The 23,575-nt window shown below is 35.2% G+C and overlaps 1 protein-coding gene across 1 annotated transcript in view; it reads left to right on the forward strand.

The window, feature by feature from the left end:
- LOC136811482 (inhibitor of Bruton tyrosine kinase-like) overlaps positions 1 to 21,741 on the forward strand; it is a 60,534-nt gene extending 38,793 nt beyond the window's left edge. Inside the window, exons 2-22 of the mRNA XM_067068098.1 lie at positions 6,033 to 6,207; positions 6,590 to 6,680; positions 7,177 to 8,219; positions 8,591 to 9,006; positions 9,342 to 9,447; positions 9,905 to 10,117; positions 10,855 to 11,129; positions 11,542 to 11,601; positions 11,834 to 11,916; positions 12,676 to 12,819; positions 13,094 to 13,143; positions 13,873 to 13,924; positions 14,101 to 14,218; positions 14,499 to 14,559; positions 15,119 to 15,415; positions 15,757 to 15,998; positions 16,931 to 17,089; positions 17,464 to 17,508; positions 18,047 to 18,190; positions 18,455 to 18,485; positions 20,649 to 21,741. Coding sequence (XP_066924199.1) covers positions 6,033 to 6,207; positions 6,590 to 6,680; positions 7,177 to 8,219; positions 8,591 to 9,006; positions 9,342 to 9,447; positions 9,905 to 10,117; positions 10,855 to 11,129; positions 11,542 to 11,601; positions 11,834 to 11,916; positions 12,676 to 12,819; positions 13,094 to 13,143; positions 13,873 to 13,924; positions 14,101 to 14,218; positions 14,499 to 14,559; positions 15,119 to 15,415; positions 15,757 to 15,998; positions 16,931 to 17,089; positions 17,464 to 17,508; positions 18,047 to 18,190; positions 18,455 to 18,485; positions 20,649 to 20,780 — 3,937 coding nt within the window. The 3' untranslated portion in view covers positions 20,781 to 21,741. The remainder of the gene's footprint in view (positions 1 to 6,032; positions 6,208 to 6,589; positions 6,681 to 7,176; positions 8,220 to 8,590; positions 9,007 to 9,341; positions 9,448 to 9,904; positions 10,118 to 10,854; positions 11,130 to 11,541; positions 11,602 to 11,833; positions 11,917 to 12,675; positions 12,820 to 13,093; positions 13,144 to 13,872; positions 13,925 to 14,100; positions 14,219 to 14,498; positions 14,560 to 15,118; positions 15,416 to 15,756; positions 15,999 to 16,930; positions 17,090 to 17,463; positions 17,509 to 18,046; positions 18,191 to 18,454; positions 18,486 to 20,648) is intronic.
- The last annotated feature ends 1,834 nt before the right edge of the window (positions 21,742 to 23,575 follow it).

Raw genomic sequence — 23,575 nt, forward strand, 5'->3', positions numbered from 1 at the left:
TGATGTCATCTTAATCAAAACAAAACTTTCATAAAAAGTTTTTGAAGGGAAATAACATCTTGCTTGTATTGTTGAAGTAGAATTTCTTTCTGCTCTTTTTGTCAAAATAATCTTGTGTCGACAATATTTGTCATGTTCAAGAAAAGTCTATTGTCAGAAAATTTTTTAGGGAAACGTTATTGTAAAAGCGACACAAGCCAGTATCATATCATATATATTAAGTCTCTTTATTATAGGTCTAGTCTAAAAATATAGAACAAGATCGTTACACATGCACACTACTTGTACATGGGTCAAATGAAATACCTCTTAAAAAAAAACTGCTGTGAAACCGATATGCGGTCTGTTTGTGTAACTGTAAGAAAATAAAATATGTATGGCCGTCATGGCGACTAGTCCTCCTCAGCAAATCGTACTGGGGCTCTCCGTGGTCTCGTTGACCTACAAACAAAATCGTGTCTAATTGGGTGAACGTCCTCGTGTTGTGGGGCAGGGTTGGCGACTTCATTCTTTGCCATTTGCTGGGCATCTCCCTGACTGATGGCTGGAGTTGCATCGGTTGCAAGATCCTTTGTGTCTGTTGCTATACTTTCCTGCCTTTTTGAGCTTCATTACTTTCAGGGTTTCAATCATCTCGTCTATCTCCTCTTGTGTCATATTATCTTGATTCATTTCGTGTCGAACACGTTTGACAAGTGTTGTCTTGTCCAGGCTGTGGGCGTCGTCTCGGCCTGCTTCTCGTGCTTGGCCCCATCTGGAAAGTTTCTCTAGGTTTGGATCCTCCGCAAGCGCCTTCTCTCTCAGGCTGACATCATTCATGCCGAATATGGCAGCATCCTTTATAGCTTCCTCTGTGGTGTAAGGTTTCTTGTCAAAGTTCAGGGACTTGGCTTTCTTTTCGAGATCTAGAAGGAAGTCACCCCACGTTCGTGTTCCTTGTTTGGTCCCCAGAAGCTGGTGCATGGCCATTGTTCGATTGACCATACGTCTCAGATAGTAACGTAGCCGTTCAATAGTCTGAATGTAGGTGGATGCAGCTTCTGCGTTTGCTTCTGCACCTTCCCCATTTGCTTGTGCACCTTCTTCGTTTGCTCAGGCTCCTGTGTTGAGGTGTGATCTCTCTGCACAAATCAACTCAACTATCTCTGGTCCTCCCCAAGTTTTCAGGAGGATGATCTTTTCTTTGTCTTCTGTTCTGTAGTCCATCCTTTTTCTGCATCATCAAGCCATTCGTTAAATAAAATGAGCTTCTGCATTTTGTCAGTGCCTAGGCCGCATTGTCGTATCGGCCCAAGTGCGGATGGATCATTCTTTGGTGGTGCTGCAGCTGCCGCAGCAGGAGCTGCTTGCTGTAGCTGACCGCCAGTGATAGCTGCCATAAGCGTCTGGAATTGTTCAGGACTGAAATTCATCTTGAACTGCGTTGTTCGTATTAGACAGGAAAAGAAAAGGTCTTACCTACAACAACCAGGGCACACCTGGTGTGATGAAAGTTTCAGTAAGACTATGATAATATGTCTTTCTTCTTTTCCTTGATCACGTGTCTTGTGAAGTCGTCTCCTGTGCTATGTTGGCAGCGTCTTGATTCAGTGATTGATCAGTCAAATAGAGTATGGTAATAAAGTAAGGAATAGTCTTACCTCGAAGGTCCAGGGCAAACCTGGTATGACTGAGCTTTTGGTAAGACGTCCAAGTCTTTCTTCTGGATCAAGTCTGTCAGTGTGTTGTGTCTGTGTCCAGTTTCAGCTAGTGGTCTTGTGTGTATCACTATATGTATCTTGTCCTAGACAAGTTCATTCTTTTGAAGGAAAATCTCCAGTTGGAAAAAGCTTGCATCTTCGAAGGAAAATCTATTGTTGAAATATCTTAATTACTTTTGAAAACACACAATGAAGTTACCTCTCTATTCTGTAGAAAATCTTTTTGCTGTAAACTAATATCTTTTTATTTTTAAAGGAAAATCTCTCACAAAATGCATCAAATTTCATGTTTAAAATTTTCAAAGAAAAATCACTTTCTGACTTTGTATTTTTGAAGGAACATCCAGGGGGGGGGTACCAAGTCAGTGTACTGGACCATAGGGTACTAACTTGATTTTTGGATTTTTTTCCAAAAAATTAGACCACCACCCTTTTTAGTACACTGTACTAACTTTTTTTCACGGTCGGGGCTTTGACACCACCCTTTTAGTACACTGTACTAACTCAATTTAACCTAAAAAATACACCACCCCACCAGCTATGGGCCAGTACACTGACTCGATACCCCCCCTGGAACATCATGTATTCTTTAATGAAAAATCCCATCCTAAAAATATCCTTGTATTCTTCAAAGAAAATCCCTTGAAGAAAATATCCTTGTATTCCTGAAAATATCCTTATATTCTTGAAGACATACCTTGCTGAAAACATCCTCGTATTCTTGAAGGAAAACCCCTTGCTGAAAATTATCCTTGTATTTATCCTTGTATTCTTGAAGGAAGATACCTTGTCGAGAATATCCTTGTATTCTTGAAAATGAATTACTTGATGAAAATATCCTAAGGGGAATATCCTTTTATTCTTGAAAATGAATTACTTGATGAAAATATCCTAAGGGGAATATCCTTTTATTCTTGAAAGAAGATACCTTGTTGAGAATATCCTCGTATTTTTGAAAAAGAATTCCTTATTGAAAATGTCCTTGTATTCTTCTTAAGAAAATCCCTTGCTGAAAATATCCTTGTATTCTTGAAGGAAAATCCCTTTTTCGAAAATATCCTTGTATTCTTGAAAATGAATTCGTTGTTAAAAATATCCTAAGGGAAATATCATTGAGTTCTTGAAAGAAGATACCTCAATGAAAATATCCTCGTATTCTTGAAGGAAAATACCCTTGTATTTTTTAAAGAAGATACCTTGCGTAAAATATCCTTGCCTTGTATATTAAAAATATCTTAAATATCCTTGTATTCTTGAAGGAAAATGCCTTGATGAAAATATCTTTGTATTCTTCAAGGAAATTCCCTTGCTGAAAATAAATATCCTTGCATTCTTGACAGTCAGTACCTTTAGCCAAATATAGAACATTTTTCTTACTTTTAGGAAGAAATATTTAAAAGCTTAATATCTCTAAAACGAGCTACATTCGCAAATTCCAAGTATGACCCAGAGATTCGGTATACCAAATATGATAACTGTGCAAAAAATTGAAAAATTTAATTCGCGGATGGTGGAATTATTAACGCCCCAAAAAAATAATTCCAAATTAGGAATTAAACGAACTGTCGTTTTTATTATCACCAAGAAAAACAGAAAGTGAGTTTTCCGCGTTTTATAAATAAATGTCAATTTTATACCGGGAGAAGTGAATTTTTTTCTAGGGATTATAGCTCGGTCCCCCGAGCAAGTCAAGAACTCAATCTTTCTTTCCCACCTAAATGGAATGGTAAGAATCTTATGAAGTACTTTTTAACGTGCAATTTTTTCTATTTTCGGAGAAAATCTAGGTATTTGCTTCATATTCCTAATTAGGAATACTAGTAAAAGTAAGAAAAATGTTCCTAATTTGGCTAAAGGTACTGGCTGCTTGAAAGAGGATACCTTGTTGAAAATATCCTCCTATTCTTGAAGGAAAATACCTTGCTGAAAATATCCTTGTATCATTGAAAGAAAATGCCTTGATGAAAATATCTTTGTATTCTTCAAGGAAATTCCCTTGCTGAAAATATCCTTGCATTCTTGAAAGAAGACTCCTTGCTAAAAATATCCTGGTATTTTTGAAAGAGGATACCTTGTTGAAAATATCCTCGTATTCTTCAAGGAACTTCCCTTGCTGAAAATATCCTTGCATTCTTGAAAGAAGATACCTTCTAAAAATATCCTGGTATTCTTGAAAGAGGATACCTTGTTGAAAATATCCTTGTATCATTGAAGGAAAATGCCTTGATGAAAATATCTTTGTATTCTTCAAGGAAAATACCTTGCTGAAAATATCCTTGCATTTTGGAAAGAAGATTCCTTGTTGAAAATATTCTTTTATTCTTGAAAAAACATACCTTGCTGAAATTATCCTCCCATTCTTGAAGAACATACCTTGCTGAAAATATCTTCGTATTCTCAAAGGATAATGCCTTGCTGAAAATATCCTCGTATTCTTGAAGGAAAATCCCTTTTTTGAAAATATCCTTGTATTCTTGAAAATGAATTAGTTGTTAAAAATATCCTAAGGGAAATATCATTGGGTTCTTGAAAGAAGATACCTCAATGAAAATACCCTGGTATTCTTGAAAGAAGATACCTTGGTTAAAATATCCTTGCCTTGTATATTAAATATATATTAAATATCCTCGATAATGCCTTGCTGGAAATATCCTCGTATTCTTGTAGGAAAATGCCTTGATGAAAATATCTTTGTAATCTTGAAGGAAAATGCTTTGCTGAAATACCATCCTATTCTTGTAATTAGATTCCTTGCTCTAAAAACCTCATATTCTTACATGAAGATTCCTTGCTGACAATAATCTATATTCTTGAAAAAGAATCCCTTGTTGAAAATATCCTTGAATTCTTAAAGGAAAAACCCTTGCTTAACATATCCTTGTATTTTTGAACGAAGATGCCTTGCTGAAAATATCCTTGTATTCTTGAAGGAAAATGCCTTGATGAAAATATCTTTGTATTCTTGAAAGAAAATCTCTTGTCAAAAATATCTACGTATTCTTGAAGAAAATCTCTTGCTGGAAACATCCTGCTGTTCTTGAAATTCCCACTGAAAATATCCTCGAATTCTTAATTGAAAAGCCCCTGCTCAAAATATCCTTGTATTCTTGAAGGAAAGTAAATGTTTTATTGGAGAATGACCTCTTGCTTTGAGTCTATCTACCGGGTGCGTCACTAAAAAGTTTCTCTCTTTTAAGTTAATTTTCTCTAGATCTGATAATTTCATGAGAACTGGCCCATTATCACTGAAAAGAAGAAAGATAAACTTAAATTCTAATTGGTCATTTATCAAATTTGGTTCATTAGATCAAAAATGATGCTTAATCGAATAAAAAAGTTACTTCTAGAAAGTGCTTGAAAACATTATGAATTAAATTTTTATCTTAGAATTGGTAATCGCAGTAGCCTTGCAATACTAAGAGAGCCTAGAAAGCCGAGAAAGGGTAAAGCCATTTATCAAAATTGTTTTAATTTGTTTTTACATAGCATTTCCTCTGATTTTTGGCTCTGGACTGGATAAAGTCAATGTAAGGCTGGATTTATCTAGAAAACCACATTTTCATAAATTTTACCAGATTTTTTGGCACTCTCTGACAAATTTTCTTCCTTTTATTGATAATCAACTTTCCTTTATATAACTAAAGGTTACTTTGACAGCCAATCATCATTTTTAACGATTAAAACAAAGAAACTGATGTATTATGCCACCATGCCTCTGTTTAATTTGATAAGTTGATTTTCATCGTTTTCGAGTACTTTCTGAAAGTAACTTTTTTATTCAATAAAGCATAACTTATGTTCTAACGGACCAAACTTAATAAAAAACCCATCAACATTTAAATTTTTCTTTCTTCTTTCCAGTGATTAAGGATTTGTTCTCATAAATTTATTAGATCTTGAGAAAATAAACTTAAAAGAGAGAACCCTTTTTGTGGCGCACCCGGTATTTAAAGTTTGCTTTCTTTTTACTAGTAATGATATAGGGTTACAAGGTCTTTTAAAGGTCAAAAGTAATCTAAATATCAGCTGTTTTTCTAAATCAGTTCAAAAACTGGTTTTAGGTTAAAATGAAAGATGTGGTGATGGTATGGTCATGACTTGTTTAACCCAAGTGCTCCGTAAAGGCAAACTGTCTAATTTAGGCCTTGTAAGATAGGCAAATCTTCAAAGAGCGAACCCTTGCCTTTCATCTTAAGATAGGGATAGAGATGATAATTTTTGGGAACTGCTTGGAATAGTCTAAAGGGCGTTAAAATGAACATAGACCACATCAATATGACGATTATTATAATGTCTAATTATTATAATGTTATAATCATAATTTTATTACAGAAATGTTTTTCATGTAGCAACTTCATGCGGAAATATTGATGTGTTGGAATACTTGATCGAAGAGCAGAATGTCAGTAAAAGCAACCTCCAGTCCAAAGACAAAGAATCTGGATGGACACCCTTGCATAGGGCACTTTACTATGGAAATATACATTGTGCTGTTTACTTACATAAAGTAGGGTGATATTTTATTTAAATAAGTTTGAGTTTATCGACCCAGTGATAAGTTGAAGTGGAGTCTAGAAGGAAGGACAATGCTCAAAACGTAATGAGGAAAAGAGACCGTATTATGAACAGGGCCAACAAATTAGACTCGACGTTGTTTTTCAGAGACGTGCTTTTATGCTCATTCCGTCTGAAATAAATCATCCATAACATTCTTCTTTCTTATGGTGAAAGTTGTCTACAAAGCGTTTGTGAAATTTCTTTTATTTTGGTACAACGACTGCTTTTTCGTGTTCAGTCATAAAGATGTCTGACAAAATTACCGCCCATTGTGTAACCTCCTGTCTTACCTCAATGTTACCAAACATTTTTACATTTTTTTGCATTCATAGGTTTTGAAAGAATGGAAACCGTTCGATAGCGAAGGCTTATCACCGTTGGATCTTGTCACCCAAGACTCTCCAAGAATCAAAAAGAAGAAAAGTTTGCATTTGTTTATCTTTATTCATTGTGATTGGACTGTTCCATTTAAAATCCAAACAGGGGAACGGACGAACCTTTTCAAGCCAAAAATTATTCTTGAAAATGCGTGGTTACTTTCTGGAAAATAGTAAAATTTGTAAAAGAACCGTCGGAAAAATTCTTCTTCATGTCTTAAAAGTGAGGGTGGAAAATCTACTTTACCCCCTGGAAGTTTGAAAATAACATTTTACCCGCTGCAAATGTTAAAGAATCTTTCCTTAGATCCCCTGTAAATTCTTCTTCGAACTACTGCATCCACTGGGAATTTCAGTATTGAGAAAGAATGGAAGGGGAGTTTTCCTCCCCCAGATGACTGGTCCTCTTTATATCAAAATTTTCAATACTTTTCAATACTCAGGATTTTTTAAAAAGAGAGTAAAAAGTAGCTTTTTTTTTCAAGCTATAACGAAACGGATTAATCATTCGAAAATAAATTTTTTTTTTTTTTTTTTTTCAGAAAGAATGACCAAGCTGGGTATCGTAGTTGTTGCATACGAGGCCGAGCTTCAAAGTGAACTCACTATACAAATAGATGACATCATTGAAATGGCTGATCGTCCTTCTGGAATAACGGGATGGGCAATCGGGAAAAATCGGGAGACTGGGCATGAAGGGTTTTACCCGCAACATTTCGTTGAAGAAATTAAACAGAAAGTGGAAAAGGAAACTAAGGCTTGGTATACACCACAAAATACAGTCCATTTATGGGGTAATAATGTCAATTTCACATTAGGACTTGGTGATTCGAAGAGCCGCAATACAGCTGAACTGAACGAGACATTATTTCATAGTCAGCAATCGGTTAAGGATGTGGTGGTGACCAAATTTCACACTGTTTATTTGACTAATGAAGGGAATGTCTTTACGTGTGGTCACGGACCTGGTGGAAGACTAGGTCACGGTCAAGAACAAACTTTATTATACCCAGAACCAATAAAAACATTATCTTGTTATCATTGCACAATCATTGCTGCTTCAAATCACCATACTGTAGTTGTGACAGAGCTTGGAGATGTCTACACCTTTGGTTTGAATGATTTCCACCAGTTAGGTTTATCCCCTGCACCGATATCCGCGTCTACCCCTCAGTTAGTGTATAATAAGAACTTTAAAGGGAAACAGATTATGGGTGCTGCAGCAGGTCGTTTCCACACTGTCATCCATTCAGATAAAGAAGTTTACGTGTTTGGATACAACGGTGGACAGATGGGTCTACTCAAATCAGAAGAAATCGTGATAACACCTAAACAAGTTAGTCGGTTGCTACGTAACAAGACGGAAGTCAAGATGGTAGCTGCGAGTGATGGAGCTACCCTTTGTTTATACGAGGATGGGGAGGTTTACATTTTACAAGATTTCGTTTGTCGTAAGATCAAAGATATTGGTTCTTTTTTACCGGGAACGAAAATCAGAGTGACTGGAGGTGAGTTGCAATTGAAACGATCAGATTTCGAGAAGCCAGAACCATTGCAGATTGCCATCCTTCAAAGTACTGGAGTTGTAAGTTGTTTCATGTTTGTATTATATACATGTATTTCGTACTTATCTTGTAGCAAAAACAAACGAATCTTTCGTAAACCAGTTACTAGATGGTGTTTCATGTAGGCAATATTGTGTATCGTAGATTTTATTTCAGAAAATTCGAAAGAAAATCTACTATAAACTGGGTGTGTCTAAAGATTCACCCATTTTGTTGCATTCTTTCCAATAGGGATTCTATTTTGACTAGCCCCATGAGCATTTCTTTCTAAAGCGTTGAAGTCAATACGATTAATATAAATTTCGTAAAGCTGGAAAACATTGACAAGTTGATCTTGCCATGATCTTAGATTCTCATTACAATTTGAGTACTGTTATTGTTTTTTATTTAGGTTTTTGTATGGAGGTCCTCAACAAGACAATTCAGAGAATGTTATTGGCAAGGATGCAAGTTACCAGTCTATTCCAATGTCGTTGATATTGCGCTCGGGAAACATTTAATGATTACGACGGATACCGGACAGGTGTATTTTGGACACTTCAGCAACCGGACACAACCCGGACAAGGAGCTAAGCCGGAAGATACTCACTCGTCAGCGACACCGAGATCTTCGCGTAATAAGGTAGAGGTTGTAGAATCGGGACAGAAATTAAGTTTGACAGAGCTAAACGATCGGACGAAGAAAGCCAGGTTTGACCATGAAGAGATCATGTTGGAACGAGTACCGTTGGTGTATCGCTCCGTCGCTTGTTTCTGTGATCCAAAATCACGAACGTACGCTGTTATACAATTCGACCCTATAACCGAGTGAGTATACTTGTCGGCTCTCTCACTTTATGGACCGACCTCGGAGGTCGTATAAATAGATAAAAATCAGCCAATGTCCTTTCGTTCTTCCGTTCATGTGTCTGTTACCAGATTTTCTCAAAATTTTGTTTTAACTTTGCATTTTGTTGATACTTGCAAATTTTAGATGTTTTTGTTCGGAATTTTGAAATCGTTTTTGGATTTTACATGAGAAATTCTGTCAACTGGGACTCATAAGAGCCATTGTGGGACTGTGTATACTTTGTTCTTGGTTTCTATGATTTTCCTCACCAAAATGTTTTGACACGTGAACTAAAATTGCTTCTGTTATTAAGGATGAAGAGAAGACCAGAAGTTTCACCCTCGACTCTGGAAAGTGATCTCCGTCGATTGGTTGAGAAAGCAGACCTTTATGATGATTTACATGATCTTGTGATTGAGGTCAGTCGACAGTTCTTCGTTGCTTCACTAAAACGAAAATTACCTTTCTTCATATTCGTTTTAACAGTGTACTTTGTTGTATTACTTTGTTTGCTGGACTGCTAGTTTTTTTATGTTTAAGATGGCAATACCGTAGAATATTAACCGATGACAAAAAGTATTTGCCCTGAGATTACGTATATTTTCTTATATGGCCTTTACAGATCAACTTTTCCTGAACTAAAATCAAAAAAATATCAAAGTGTGAACAATTCTACCACTAACTCTCTAATTCGAATTAGAAAGAATTCGCATTATAGAGAGTATTTAAACCATTTTCCAGCTGAGGGGCCAAACTTTTTGCTCGAATTACAGAGAGATTCAATTAATAAAAATCGAATTAGAGAGAGAGTTGACTGTAAGCCCTTTATTAGTTATCAACTCGGTACAGTATTTCTGACCTTTATTTATTTTTCAGTCCAAAAACAAAACTTGCTTTCCTGCCCATCGTTTCGTTTTACAACTACGTCTTGGCTTACCTATATACACATCACTATTGTTCAGCACGTATGATAATAAAGGAGAAGGAAAAAAGAGAATCATTCTCAAAGATAAAGATGGAGACCAAGTGAAGAAATGGCTGCAACGAGTATATTCCGAAGACCGTGGCAACATGGGAACAATCGCAAAAGTGAGTTTTATTGTATTTTTGACCAGTTTGCTTGAGGAACAACTTTGAAGTTAATTGCTCGAATGAGACATCGTTTTTTTTCACCAAATAAATGATACAGTTCATACCTGATTTTCAAATTGTCATTTATGTGATTCTTTAAAGTATGTTACTGTATATATTAACACTTCGTTTGGAAGGTTTTATCATCTCCTCATGGGGTCCTCGATAAATTGATAGAGCAGCTATATATGGGGGCCCCCAGCGGTTTGCGTGAATGCGTGAAAATTGAAAAAAAAATGCGTGAATGCGTGAATTGAAAAAACTTGCGTGAACGTGAAAATCCACTTTTTGACTGCGTGAATGCGTTATTCTGGGCTTTTTTGTGCGTGAATACGTGAATTTTCTCTTTTTTCCACTGATTGTGTGCAGTGTTCCCGATTTTCTGAATATTGCGTTATTGCGTGAAACTCGAGGAAAATTTGCGTGAATGCGTGAATTTCGAAAAAAAATTGCGTGATTGCGTGAATTAAGGGTCCGCTGGAGGGGGGGCTCATATATTAAGAGTTGACTTAGTTCCTTATTTCATACTGAGAGTTTCATGGCGCCTCCGCGCCAATCTTCATGTTAACATTTCAGGATTCTATATATTAATTGTACCGCTCCTAATCTTTTGTACTTTCGAAACATCAACAATTCATTGCATGAAATTAAGCACCCCTATTAATGATTGTAAAATCTTTCTCTATAACTGCAAGATGGAGGATGAGGCTACTTCTGGGAAACTGGAAAATGATGAAGATCTAGAAGTTGAAGAGCTACCTAAAGAAATGATCTCTTTATCAAAACTTGATTTGGCTGATCCCAGTGATGATTACTTTCAATATCCGAAGAATGAAGGGGATATTGTTCAGGGAGGACCTGGCAGTGGAAATATTGGCAATGCTGCATCTCCGACAAGCAACAGTGAAAAGAGCGCTTATTCGGTTTTTAAAGAGAAACAAGAACGTGAATCCAAAGAAGATAAAAAAAAGTATTTGCATCTAAATCAACATGTTTGTCATCTTTTCCGATGGAAAGAAATCCTGAAAGCAATAACAAGATGATTTACTTTGTGTCATTATGTCATTTGTGTCTTATGTCATTTGAACCCTCACTTATGCTGGTTCTTGAACTTTCTGAACCCATGTTTTACTCCAATCTACTCAAAAAACTCTCAATAATTTTTTTGCGAAATATTAAGTTCGACTAATAAGCGAAATTGCTTCAACTTTCAAATTCTCTGACAGCTGGAGAGAGTAAACATTATCACTGTTTGTCGGACTTTCTTGAACTTCTTATCAAATTTTCTTAGAATATTGTTCGTGTAAATTTGAATAAGTTTGATTTTCGAACTTTATTGAATAAAAGTTGTCAACATTTGTCATTGTAATTCTTTTCTTCAGGCCAAAGAAAAAGAAGAAAGAACCATCAAAACTGAATTCATTTGAGGGATGGAGAAAATAGTAAGTTTAATTGTCCCCGATCCTTTTTTCTTCATACTTTTTGTATCATAATTAAGAGGTTCATACTGGCAAAGAATTATTCTAGAAGCTTCAATTTGATTAATATGTGAATAGTTGCTAAATCCTTCATTAAAAAGTGGAAGTTACTCTGTCGTATTAACCTCGATCTTAATCACTTCCATCTCACAGCATAATTTCAACAAATCAAATCCCTCACTTCTTTTTCTTTTAGTCCAGAGTGCTCCGATGTAACGATCGAATCAGTGGATCAGAAAATCTTCAAATGCCATAAATGTATTTTGACTGCCAGATCTGGTAAGTCATGTGTTATTGTCTGTTTTTTTCCAACTACTCTCTAATCTAAAGCATCCCTTCTTAGCTTACAAACCGTAAGATTGACTGACAATTAAGATAAGTAAGATTAATTTCATGAAAAAATGTTCAGCTCAGAAATCTTTTTTTTCCAACCCATGCTCATTGATGTTCGGTATATGTTGGATAAAATTTTTCTAACTTTTTGGACCTACCCCGGTCTGCACGGTCCTATAAATTAACCTCTGTCCGTTCGTTCGTTAGTTACCATCTTTTCTCGAGATTGGCTCATTAGTTTTTCTGATTTTTTGCACAAAGATGTGTAGCTATAAACCCTCGAAAGTGACGGAGCCCGATTTTCGAAAAAAAAATTTGGGCAAATTTGGGCCAAAAAACGGCTAAAAAACGGGTTTTTTGGACTTTATGAAAAATTGGATCATTAATTCTTTCTGATTTTTTGCATGAAAGTACGGTATCATCATAGGTAAGAAATGGCTCAAGTTGATTTTTTCAAAAAAAATTTGTTGGCTCAAAAAAAGCATGTTTATCTATAAGAATCACTATTGATAAGCATAAATCAATGTTCTTAGTCAAATTACTCAATTTTTTATGAGATAGATGTTTTTTTTGCTCATAAGGGCTTACTTTTGAAGAATATGTGTGTTTAGACATGAAATTTTGGCTGCTTGTTTTCTCTTCCACCAACCCTTCTGTTTTAGTCCCAAATTTCAGAGTTCTCATGTCAAGTTGTTTTTTTTTCAGAATATTTTCAGAATATGTTGAATTTCAGTTGGATGGAATGCTCATCTTCGTCGACTTCGTCTTCCATCAAGATACCAGTACCTTCAAATATTCTGGATGTGGTCATCAACTTCCTTTACACAGGAAACATCAAACACTTAGCTGGTACGCTTATATCTTTATAAAGCAAATTAAATTCAGCGTGGACCTTCTTAGCATAGCCGTCATGAATTAACATAAAGTTACATTCAAATTGACAAACCAAAAGAAACCACTTGCAAATTAACGAACAAAAAAGTAAAATCAACTCCGTTCACGATATTTCGTTCTCTTTCAAAACTTTATCAGGTATCCATTTTTACTGATATGTTTAATCACTTTAAAGATGAATATTATTTTTCCTTTGGATTGAATATCCTTTTTTCTCGTGTCTTTTTAGCTTCAAATGACGTCACATTTATCGGTGAAGTCTTGGTTTGCGCTGACCAGGTAAATATTCAAGACAGTTTCTACGTAGCTACTACAGTCTTGCTTTACTTAGTCAGTGGCCAATGTCCCAACACGTTTCACTTTTTTCAAAATATCCCTGACTAACTTTTTGATATATTTCTTTCTCAATTAGAATTTGAGCGTTATCAAACTTGAAAACCCGCAATTTTTATGTATGTTGTTTTATTTTGCGTTGGCAGGCAAAATTTTAAGGCCCAAAAAATTTTGACTTATTTTTTTGGATGGGGTGGTCTTAAAAAGGTTTCCTCGACCAAAACTTCTAAGAGTTTTTATGGTTAAAAATGCCTTTTTTGCATAAATCATGCAAAACGTTCCATCATTTTTTGAAGACCCCTAAAAATCATGATTTCTTGAGCCTAACGATTTAGCCTGGAAACGAAAAACAATAACGCAAATTACGCGAAAACTGCGGGTTTTCAAGCTTGGTAACATTCAAGTTCGAATCGGTACCGGATCACTTGAGTAAGGAACAAATCAAAAAGTTTGTCACGGACATTTTTTTATTTTTAAAGCTTCAACAATCCGTCGGCTAACTAAGTAAATGGTGATTTGAATTTTTGTGCAAATAAGGAAGGACGAAAATCACATTGTAGCTGATCAATTCCCACGATAACCAATTGAAATGACGTTTTTCTAGAAACCCTTCGTTATCAAAATATTAATTGTTGAATTTTGATAACCGCTCATTTTGTTACCTTTTACTTTTAGCTCCTGATTTTACGATTGAAAGAACTTTGCGAAGTCTGCTTGTCAGAAAAAGGTTAGTTTAAAGCGGTCCGTGTTAGCTTGTAGGTTGGTGCATTTTTTGCTAAAAATGGGCTCAATTTTCTCTGCACAGGGTCAGCGTCTAATTTTGATACCATAATTCTTGTCCGTATACCTACGGTCGGTTTCTAGAGTTCTCAACCATTCTCATGATTTTATTTGTTATTGCAGTGACGTTAAAGAATGTTGTGGACATTTTTCAATTCTCCTGTATGTATAACGCAGAACAACTACGTGTTTTCACCAGTGATTACATCTCAATGAATATGCCTTATTTCTTGGACGCCAAGTAAGTATTTATTAATGGAAAGAAAGGGACTAAACATTTGACTGTACACTGGTGTCCGTTTTTCGTCTTTCTGTCCATGATTCTCACTCTTTAGTTGATGAGGACGATTTTATAAAAACAGTGAGGCTCATAAACAACAAAATAAGAAGGACAATTTAAGAACAAATCTGAGCCTGGTTGAATTTTAGGCAAATAAAGGGCTTCAAAATTGCTTGAAAAAATATACTAAAGAGAAAGGGCGTAACCTGACTTACCAAACCAAAATCTCTTTCTCTTTCAGGTTATTGGAGAATGTCCCTAATGAAGATTTGGAGATATTGAGTGACGAATACAAATTTCTGGTAAGCCGGCGCATCTTTTTTAATGCATTTAGATTGCTATAAAATTCAACCCAGTATATTTATCTGGACTTTCATATTCCAAATTAGATATAAGATTTACCCAACATTTATTTATTTGACTTTGATTTCAAACAAATGAGTTGATTATCCAAATAATTTTCAATTTATTCAATGGAAAAAACACAACATAAAAGGGAATTTTTCAGCTTCAAAGTGACCTCTTCTCTAGAGACTATAACTTTTGATCGCGAAACGCTTGAAATGCTATTGAATAATGATAATATTTTAGAATCAGTAGAGGTCAAGTGTCCTCTACTAGAAATTTCTAACACCAATATATAGTCATGTACCTTTAAGTTTTATTGCTCTCAATAATCTTTTCAAATGTGGATGTGTAGTCGAGTCTTCATAACTCAGACACACACGGGGAACACAATTCCTATTTATTCGAGTTATAGAGGTTCGAGTTAAAGAAAAGAGACTCTACTCTTTAACTTATTAAGCTCGAGATATTTGTTGGATTTTGTTCTTTATTTTTTTATTATACTGTTGCTCACAGGTGGCCGATATGGACGAACGTGTTATCACTCCTTCCTTCCATCATCGAGAAGTGGATCGTAAAGTAGAAGAACTACAAAACGCAATTACCTCTGATTTGAATAAAATCAAAGCACGAAGAAGGCGAAATAGCAGTCGTAGCGATGTTGAACAACAAAGTCAAATTGTTGAGAAACAAAATCAAAACGTTGAGAAGAATTCGGTGGAAGATATGCGTATTGATGAAGAAAGCAAACAAGTTGTTTTCGTTGACGATTCACAAACGAGTTCAATGGATACTACAACTCGCCAAATAAAAGTAAACTTTTTTATTAGCTTTTAATTACCTAAAAAGCTTTTACAATCTTTGAATTTTTGGCAAAGGTCCAGATGAATCTAAATTTTGAAAATGACCTTAATATGTGGGGTGAAATTTATTTTAAATTTATTTAGTCCAGCCCTTTGAAGTATTCAATATTTAGGATTTTAGAAAAAAATCGGAACTATTCTGCATAAAACTCACTTTTGGAAATTGTGGAAAATAACAATTCAGAAAACACAGGCTTATACAGGGCCACAAAAGCACTTTGTCGGCCACTATTTAACTCGAAACGTCTTGTTATTCCTGCAACGGTTTTTCTTTCACTGATATATTTCTAGGTTGATGAAAAACCTTCATCATGGGGAAAAGTAAATCAGTCCAAAGTTCCAAATACCAATGTATCACCATCAGTTTTCGAGTCCAAAGAACTGCTACACAAAAAGCAAAACACTCCTTCGCCTTTCAAGAAGAAATCACAACGGGAACGGAGGAGGCAGGCTAGTCAAAGTAAATCAGAAAGTGAAGAAGCTAGTGTGATTAATACTATAAATGAAGAGAAAAAAGAAAATGTCTGCCCATGGTTAGTATACTGAGCTAAAGTGTGCCTTAACAATTCAATTTTTTCCCAATTTCTTACTTTAATTTTGTTGTTAACAAAAAAATTTAGAAAAATATATGCCAGTCATCCTCGGAGCTGTTATCTTTCTGTGATATCTATTATTACAGTGGAATCTCCAGAACTCGAAACTCTTACTCGAATGTCTCCTTAACTCGAACAAGTTTTCCTGTCCCTTCAGTTAACAATGCCTTATAAATCAATCTAGTTGATAATCGATTTGAGTTTCCCGTGCTGGTTCGAGTTATAGAGACTCCGCTTTTCAAGAGTTTCTACAGCAAGAATACTTTAGGCGTACAAACTTTCGCGAGCAGAAACTTTCGCGAGGACGAAAAATCGCGAAATTCACGACATTTACTTTCGCGAATTTAACGGAAAAATATTTTTCGCGAGCATAAAATTTCGCGAATCAAGACGTAAAATTGAGAATTTTCACATGAAAAGATGGCTTAGAGACGCAAATACTTCTTGGGTTGGCTTGAAACATTTGTCCTTTGACTTATTAGTCTTTTAGCAGTCTAAAAAGTGCCATAAAAGTTACATTTTATTCAAAGTTTGAAGTTTTACAGATTTTCTATTTTGTCAAGAATTTTTCGCGAGCATAAACTTTCGCGAATGGCCCTTCCTAGAATTTTTAAAGACATTTACTTTCGCGAAAATGGCCAAAATTCGCGAAAATCGCGAAAGTTTCTGCTCGCGAAAGTTTCTACGCCTAAAGTAGTTTTTGTCTGTTGTCTATTTCACGCTCACAATATGGCAGAGTGGAGTCTCTGTAATTCGAACACGTACGGGGAACTTAAATTTGTTCGGGTTAAGGAACTTTCGAGTTATGGAACTCAGCTGTATTTCCAGTTTCAATGTCGGGCTTTGACTACCTCATTTGCATATGTTTTTAGGGGTCAATCAAAAGGTGGCACGCCCTCACCACCCGTCAAAACATTTATAGATTTGTTATCTGAAGAGAGCAGTCCTAAACTCGGTGAAGAAGTTGAGAAGAATAATACTCAGAGAAAACAACATATTAAAGCACCTCCCAAATTCAAGAAAAAGCTACTGTAAGTACATTTGACGCTCTCTAATTCAACGTTCTACTATTCGATAAGCTCCTATGAAAATCCAAAAGCGGACACATTTTTATATAAAATAAAATCCTCATAATTTATGCCATATATTATGATTTGTTTACTTAATATTTCAATCTCAAAAACCTTTTCAATCATCTTGGGAATTGAATACCCATTAATTGAACAGAGAATTGTGATCTTCTTTCGATTTTCTACTTTAATGGATAAATTTTTGCGGGGATTTTCGGGAGCTCTTCCGCGGTAAAATATAACGAAAATGTCAGTGGGGTCAATCGGGAATCAAATCAATCTGGCGTAGAACCAGTAGGCTATTGTTTATCGACTTTCTCTTTTCAAATTTACAGACTTGGTGACAAGATAATTGCCAAAGAAAAACAAGGGCCAGCGAAGTAAGTAAAATATAGTGAAAACATTTTGATCAAGGGGGTCAGTTGTAGGGGACTACTGCTGGGTGGATTGGCGGACAGAGCTGGTAAATTTGGACCTGCTCGAATACGTTCAAAATCTACCTATCGTTGTGCTATATTATTTTGGTTTGTCGAAGCCATTTGAATATTTCGTGCTATAATCAGGTTTTCCCGGAGCACTTCTTGGTATTTAAAGGATGGTGGTATATCGAATTGATTAAATCCAATTGAATTTAAAAAGGTTTATCACTTTGAAAAGAATGATACAAGACTGGTCCGTTACGGATCGAGAGTGTTCATATTGATTTCGGAACGTTCCGGGCCAAGAAAACGGAGCAGTTCCGTTCCGATGAAAATAGTGGAGCGAAACTGTTTCAATCTGTTTTGCTTTGTAACATCTTCTTTTTTGACATTTCGAATTTCGACGTTCACACTTGTTTTGGAACCATTTTGTTTCGGAACGATGCGGAACCATTCTCTTCTTCCTGACTTGATTTAGGACATCTCTAATTCGATTTAGATCAGCATGGGGTGCTCTACCACCTGTAACCAAGACGACTATAAATCTCCATGACAACACACAACCACAAAATGAACACAAAGAAGTAGAAGTTTTCACCAACGTCATCCAAGATCAAGAAGATGAAAAAGAACAGATCATAAAGTATATTCAGTTGAATGTGTTAATTTGGAATACTTTCCTTACATTTATACTCCCATTAGGGCACACCTCTTGAAATAGAGTTTTAGGATAAAAAAAGCAAAATCATGTAGAACGATCGATAATGAAATAGAAAATTCTCGTGTCCTCCTTAGAGGATAATGTTATATATTAACGGTTTATTTTGATTTTATTTTCTTAATTCAAATCATAAAAATCTTTATTAGCGTCAAAATTTAAAAAATTCTTTTTTCGTTTTTTCTTCAGGGACTCGAAAAAGCCTTTGACCATCATCCAGGTAAATTTTAAAATTTGAGGTTATTTGTATCTTTCAGTTTTTCACGTACTTTCACGTTCTTTCTGTACTGTGGTAGCGGCTGTTTTTCCCATTCTTAATTATGTTTTTCAACTCCAGGTAGTTTTTTGTTATTTGGAATTTTCATGTCTTTCTTGTGTGCTTTTCTCACAATGGTGACCTCGTCAATTGCTCCTAGTCTACTTCACTGGACTCAGCGTAATCAAAAATTATCGGAAATACAAAGTTCAGTCAGGAGTAAACTCTCGTCTAGGAGGGGGGGGGGTACTCGTAGGTTTACGAGGTGACTGGTATGTCCGAGCCAAAGTTAGAAAATTGACCCCTCACGAAACCGAAAAAAATTTGCTTCTTTTTGACGTTTTTTAAAACGCTTCGAGAGACAATTATTTTTTCCCAATTTTCAACCAAAAATTTCTTTAATCGAAATTACGAGAATTTATGCTGACTTCTTCGAAAAATTATGTGATCATATTTAGTCATTTCGAAACTAATTAATAACTTAAAGGGATAATCAGATGGTCTGAGATATTTTGCCTGCAGATAGCTTCTAGGATTCTAGGAAAAACCTCTAAATTTTTCGGTGTATTTATTTTCTTAACTCAAGTTATGCCAATTTGAAATCTCGAAAAATGGGACTTTTCAGGGACTTTTCAAACTTTTTGGACCTACCCCGGTGGGGTGGAGGTCCTATAAATTCACCTCTGTCCGTCCGTCCGTTCGTTACCAGCTTTTCTCGAGATTGAATCATAGGAATCATTTGATTTTTGGTAAAAAGGTGCAAAACGGTGGTGGCCAAAATGTGACGGAGCCCGATTTTCGAAAAGAAATTTTTTTGAGCAAATTTGGGCCAAAAAACGGCTAAAAAACGGGTTTTTTGGACTTTGTGAAAAATTGGATCATTAATTTTTTCTGATTTTTTGCATGAAAGTAGGGTACCATCATAGGTAAAAGATGGCTCAAACAGATTTTTGCAAAAAAAATTATTTGGCTTAAAAAACGCATGTTTATCTATAAGAATCACTATTAATAAGCATACATCAATGCTCTTAGTCAAATTACTCAATTTCTTTATGAGATAGATGTTTTTTTTGCTCATGAGGGCTTACTTTTGAAGAATATGTGTGTTTAGACATGAAATTTTGGTTGCTTGGCGTGTTTTTATAGAAGAACTGGCCAAGTTCAATATTTTTTTATAAGCACATTATCAATTACTTAGGTATTAGCTTTTCTCGAGATTGGCTCTTTCATTCTTGATGATTTTTTGCACAAAGATGCATAACTATAAACCCTCGAATGTGACTGAGCCCGATTTTCGAAAAAAAAATGTTTTTGGGCAAATTTGGGCCAAAAAACGGCTAAAAAAGGGTTTTTTGGACATTGTGAAATATTGGACCGTTGTTTTTTTCTGATTTTTTGCATGAAAGTAGGTAAAAGATGGGTCAAGCAGATTTTTGTAAAAAAACTTTTCAGCTCAAAAAACGCATCTTTATCTATAAGAATCACTATTAATAAGCATACATCAATGTTCTTAGCCAAATTACTCAATTTTTTGATGAGATAGATGTCTTTTTATGCTCACGAAGTCTTGAATATAAAAGAATATTTCAAGAGCATGAAATTTTGGTTTCTAAACGTTTTTTTTATAAGAAACAAACGACTAATTTTAATAAATCGTCACTGTTTGTGTTCTGAAGGATTGTTTAACGTTCATGCTCACGTAGATATCAATTATATATGTGTTAAATGCATAACCAGGTAGGTCCATAAAAGTATCACTTGTTTCTATTGTTTTCAAGCAAAGGTTCAAAATTTCAAAGTGGCATAACTTGAGTTAGGAAAATAAGTACACCGAAAAATTTAGAGTTTTTTCCTAAAATCCTAGAAGTTATCTGCAGGCAAAATATCTCAGACCATCTGATTATCCCTTTAAGGAACATTGTTATTGGACCAGAAATAGCTTTCGAGAATCACTAAACTAACATGATATATATCAATGATTGATTGGTTTGGTAGTATACACCTATACGTTTGAGATTTAAATTCGAAATTTGTAAACTGGTTTATAATTTTCACTGCTTCAACTATCATAAACTGGTTCTCTTTTTGATACGCTCAACCACAAATCTTCATGTTCTTTTTCTCTAGTTGGAAGAACGGGCCATGACAGAGCTGAAAGACTTTTACGAAAAGAATGCATTAAAAGGTGAAAAAATTTCTGTCCAAAGAATCCGAAAGATTGATAACGTCATCCCGTTCTGGGAAAAAGTTCTCCATTGAATATTTCGGTCATCGAACAGTAACACATCGAGGATGGTTAGTATTTGTGACGAAATGTGCGCCTACAAAGTTCAGTTATCAAAATGCAAAGCATAGAAATTTATCTTGGTTTTGAAAAGAGATACTATGCTTCTCGGATTTAGACCATGTTCGCACGAAACGGTTCCCTTTCAATCCAAAACGAAATGACCGTTTCAATCCGAAACGAAATGAAGCCAGTCTATTGGTTAAATTTCAAGTGTTACGTCACTTCTAACTAATAAAATGGCTTCATTTCGTTGTGGAGCGAAACGGAACCATTCATTACGTGCGAATATGGTCTTAGTGATATTAGGCTCAGGTGCTAAAGTATCCTGTAGACTTCAAAGAGCCGGATACTGGCTTATGACATTATAAATACGCCCTATTCAATGTTTGCTTCACCTTACGCTCGTGAATCTCAGAAAATTTAAGTTTTCAATTTTTTTCATGATTATAGAAACGATAAACTGCTCCTCACTTTTTTTATAAGAGCAAAATTTTTAATTAACAACATTCTTAAGGCTTTGGAAACTTTAATATGGGCATTTTCTTTGCAATTTATACTTGAAATTAAAATGGTGAAAATAAGAACATCAAAGAACATTTCAAGGCTTAAGACCCAAAAAACTTTTGAACACACGAAAGCTTCATTTTATGACGCTTTTATAAAAAAAGTATATGGGTACACAATCTAACCGACTGTTGTAAAGAAATAATTTCTTGATTTATTCAATTGATGTGGATAGCGGTGGTGATTGGTGGAATTAAATAAAATTTAATGATATGATTTCATAAGAATCGTAAATATTTGCTTATTATTTTATTTTGAAAATTATTTTAATTATTTTTCGTAGTTTTATAGTTTACGAAGATTTTATATATTTATTACTTAGTAGATGTTTTGAAGACCGAAAGACTTTTTGGAAATCATCACAAATTTGTCAACAGTTTGTTAATCATTAAAGAAGCAATTAAGTGTGTTCTGTCATGCTAATTACGAGAGTCGTTATATAATTGTTTTGATGAATATGTTTTGGAATGGTAAACACTCTTTGCCAACAAAAAGTCGATACTCATATTTGATATAAAAATCTAAAAAAAGAAGCTTCTTCCAGTTTGGGATAATTTGCAGTGTTGGTTCGATGCCAAGGATAAAATGACACCGTACGGAGACATAGATTTATTTAGCCCGAAGGGCTAGATGAGTGCTTTAAGCTCTTCCAAGCAATAAAAAGTGAATATCGCAAAAAATATTGCTACTATTGTTTTCAAAAACCCGCGAAGCTTCTGATTGGTCAAGCGCTGAAATTCTATTATAATGTCACGTGACTTAGGTAGGAGTTCCTACGTATCCCGGCACACTTTTCAGCAAAAGCACGATATAAATCGTGATGGAGATCAGTTTTTTATCTTCGTTTCGATGTCATGTGGTATGGTATGAAAAAGTAGATGACCATAGATGGTGTCCTGGTGATGGTGATTTGATGGCGTGGATCTTTGGAAGTTGTGATTTACCCCTGATTTTATCCGATTTTCCACTTTTTGATTATTCTACCGATCTAATGACGTAGACAATGTGTTATTTTGTTGTGTTAAATACATAATTTGAAATGCTACTAATTAAAGCAATTTGAAATGCTACTAATTAAAGCTTATTGACATAGTTACGAGCAAGTTTTCCATAATAAGGTAATTATCCCAATTATGTTGGATGGCAATCCGGTTTTGGTAAAACAATTTTTGTTTCCTTTCTTTTTGGACCTACCCCGGTGGGGTAGAGGTCCTATAAATTAACCGATGTCCGTCCGTTCGTCTGTTCGTCCGTCCGTCTGTTACCAGCTTTTCTCAGGATTGGCTCATTAGTTTTTTTTGATTTTTGGCACCATGATGCAAAATGGTAATGCCCAAAATGTGACGGAGCCCGATTTTCGAAAAAAATTTATTTCCGGCCGAAAATGCCGGAAATATGCCGGAAAAACCGGTTTTTTGGCATTTTCTCAAGATTTCATCATTAGTTTTTTCTGATTTTTTGCACAAAGATGCATATTAGCAATGCCCAAAACTTGGCCGAGTCCGATTTTTGAGAAAAAATTTTTTCCGGTCGAAAATGCCGGAAATATGCCGGAAATCGCCATTTTTGCAGATTTTCATCGGACTTTTTCCTTATATTTCGTTGTTTTTTCACACAAAAACATTATTAATAGCAATGCCCACCATGAAGCATGGTTCAATCGTCAATAGAACTGAGTTTTGAAGCCGGAACTTTCTAAAAATCGCCGGTGCAGCCCATTTTCGCCGGAAAAACGGTATTTCTTGATTTTCTCGAGCTGTACTTTATATTTTTTTATGAAATTTTGCACACTGATGCAAAATGATAATACCTAAAATGTGACGGAGCCCGATTTTGGAAAAAAAAATTTTGCGGCCGAAAATGCCGGAAATATGCCGGAAAAACTGTTTTTTTGGTATTTTCTCGAGATTTTATCATTAGTTTTTGCTGATTTTTTGCTCAAAGATGCGTATTAACAATGCCCAAATCATTGTCGAGTCCGATTTTTGAGAAAAAGATTTTTCCGGCCGAAAATGCCGGAAATATGCCGGAAATCGCCGTTTTTGCAGATTTGAATTGGGCTTTTTCCATACATTTCTTTGTTTTTTCACTTAAAAAAATTATTGATAACAATGCCACCATCAAGCATGATTCAATTGTCAATAAAACTTTTGCAATTCTGCAACCGGAACTTTCTATTTCTTTTTTCCCTAAACCCCTCCCC

Source organism: Clytia hemisphaerica, unplaced genomic scaffold, assembly GCF_902728285.1.
Source record: "Clytia hemisphaerica strain Z4C2 unplaced genomic scaffold, Clytia hemisphaerica genome assembly, whole genome shotgun sequence".
NCBI classification, from domain to species: domain Eukaryota; kingdom Metazoa; phylum Cnidaria; class Hydrozoa; order Leptothecata; family Clytiidae; genus Clytia; species Clytia hemisphaerica.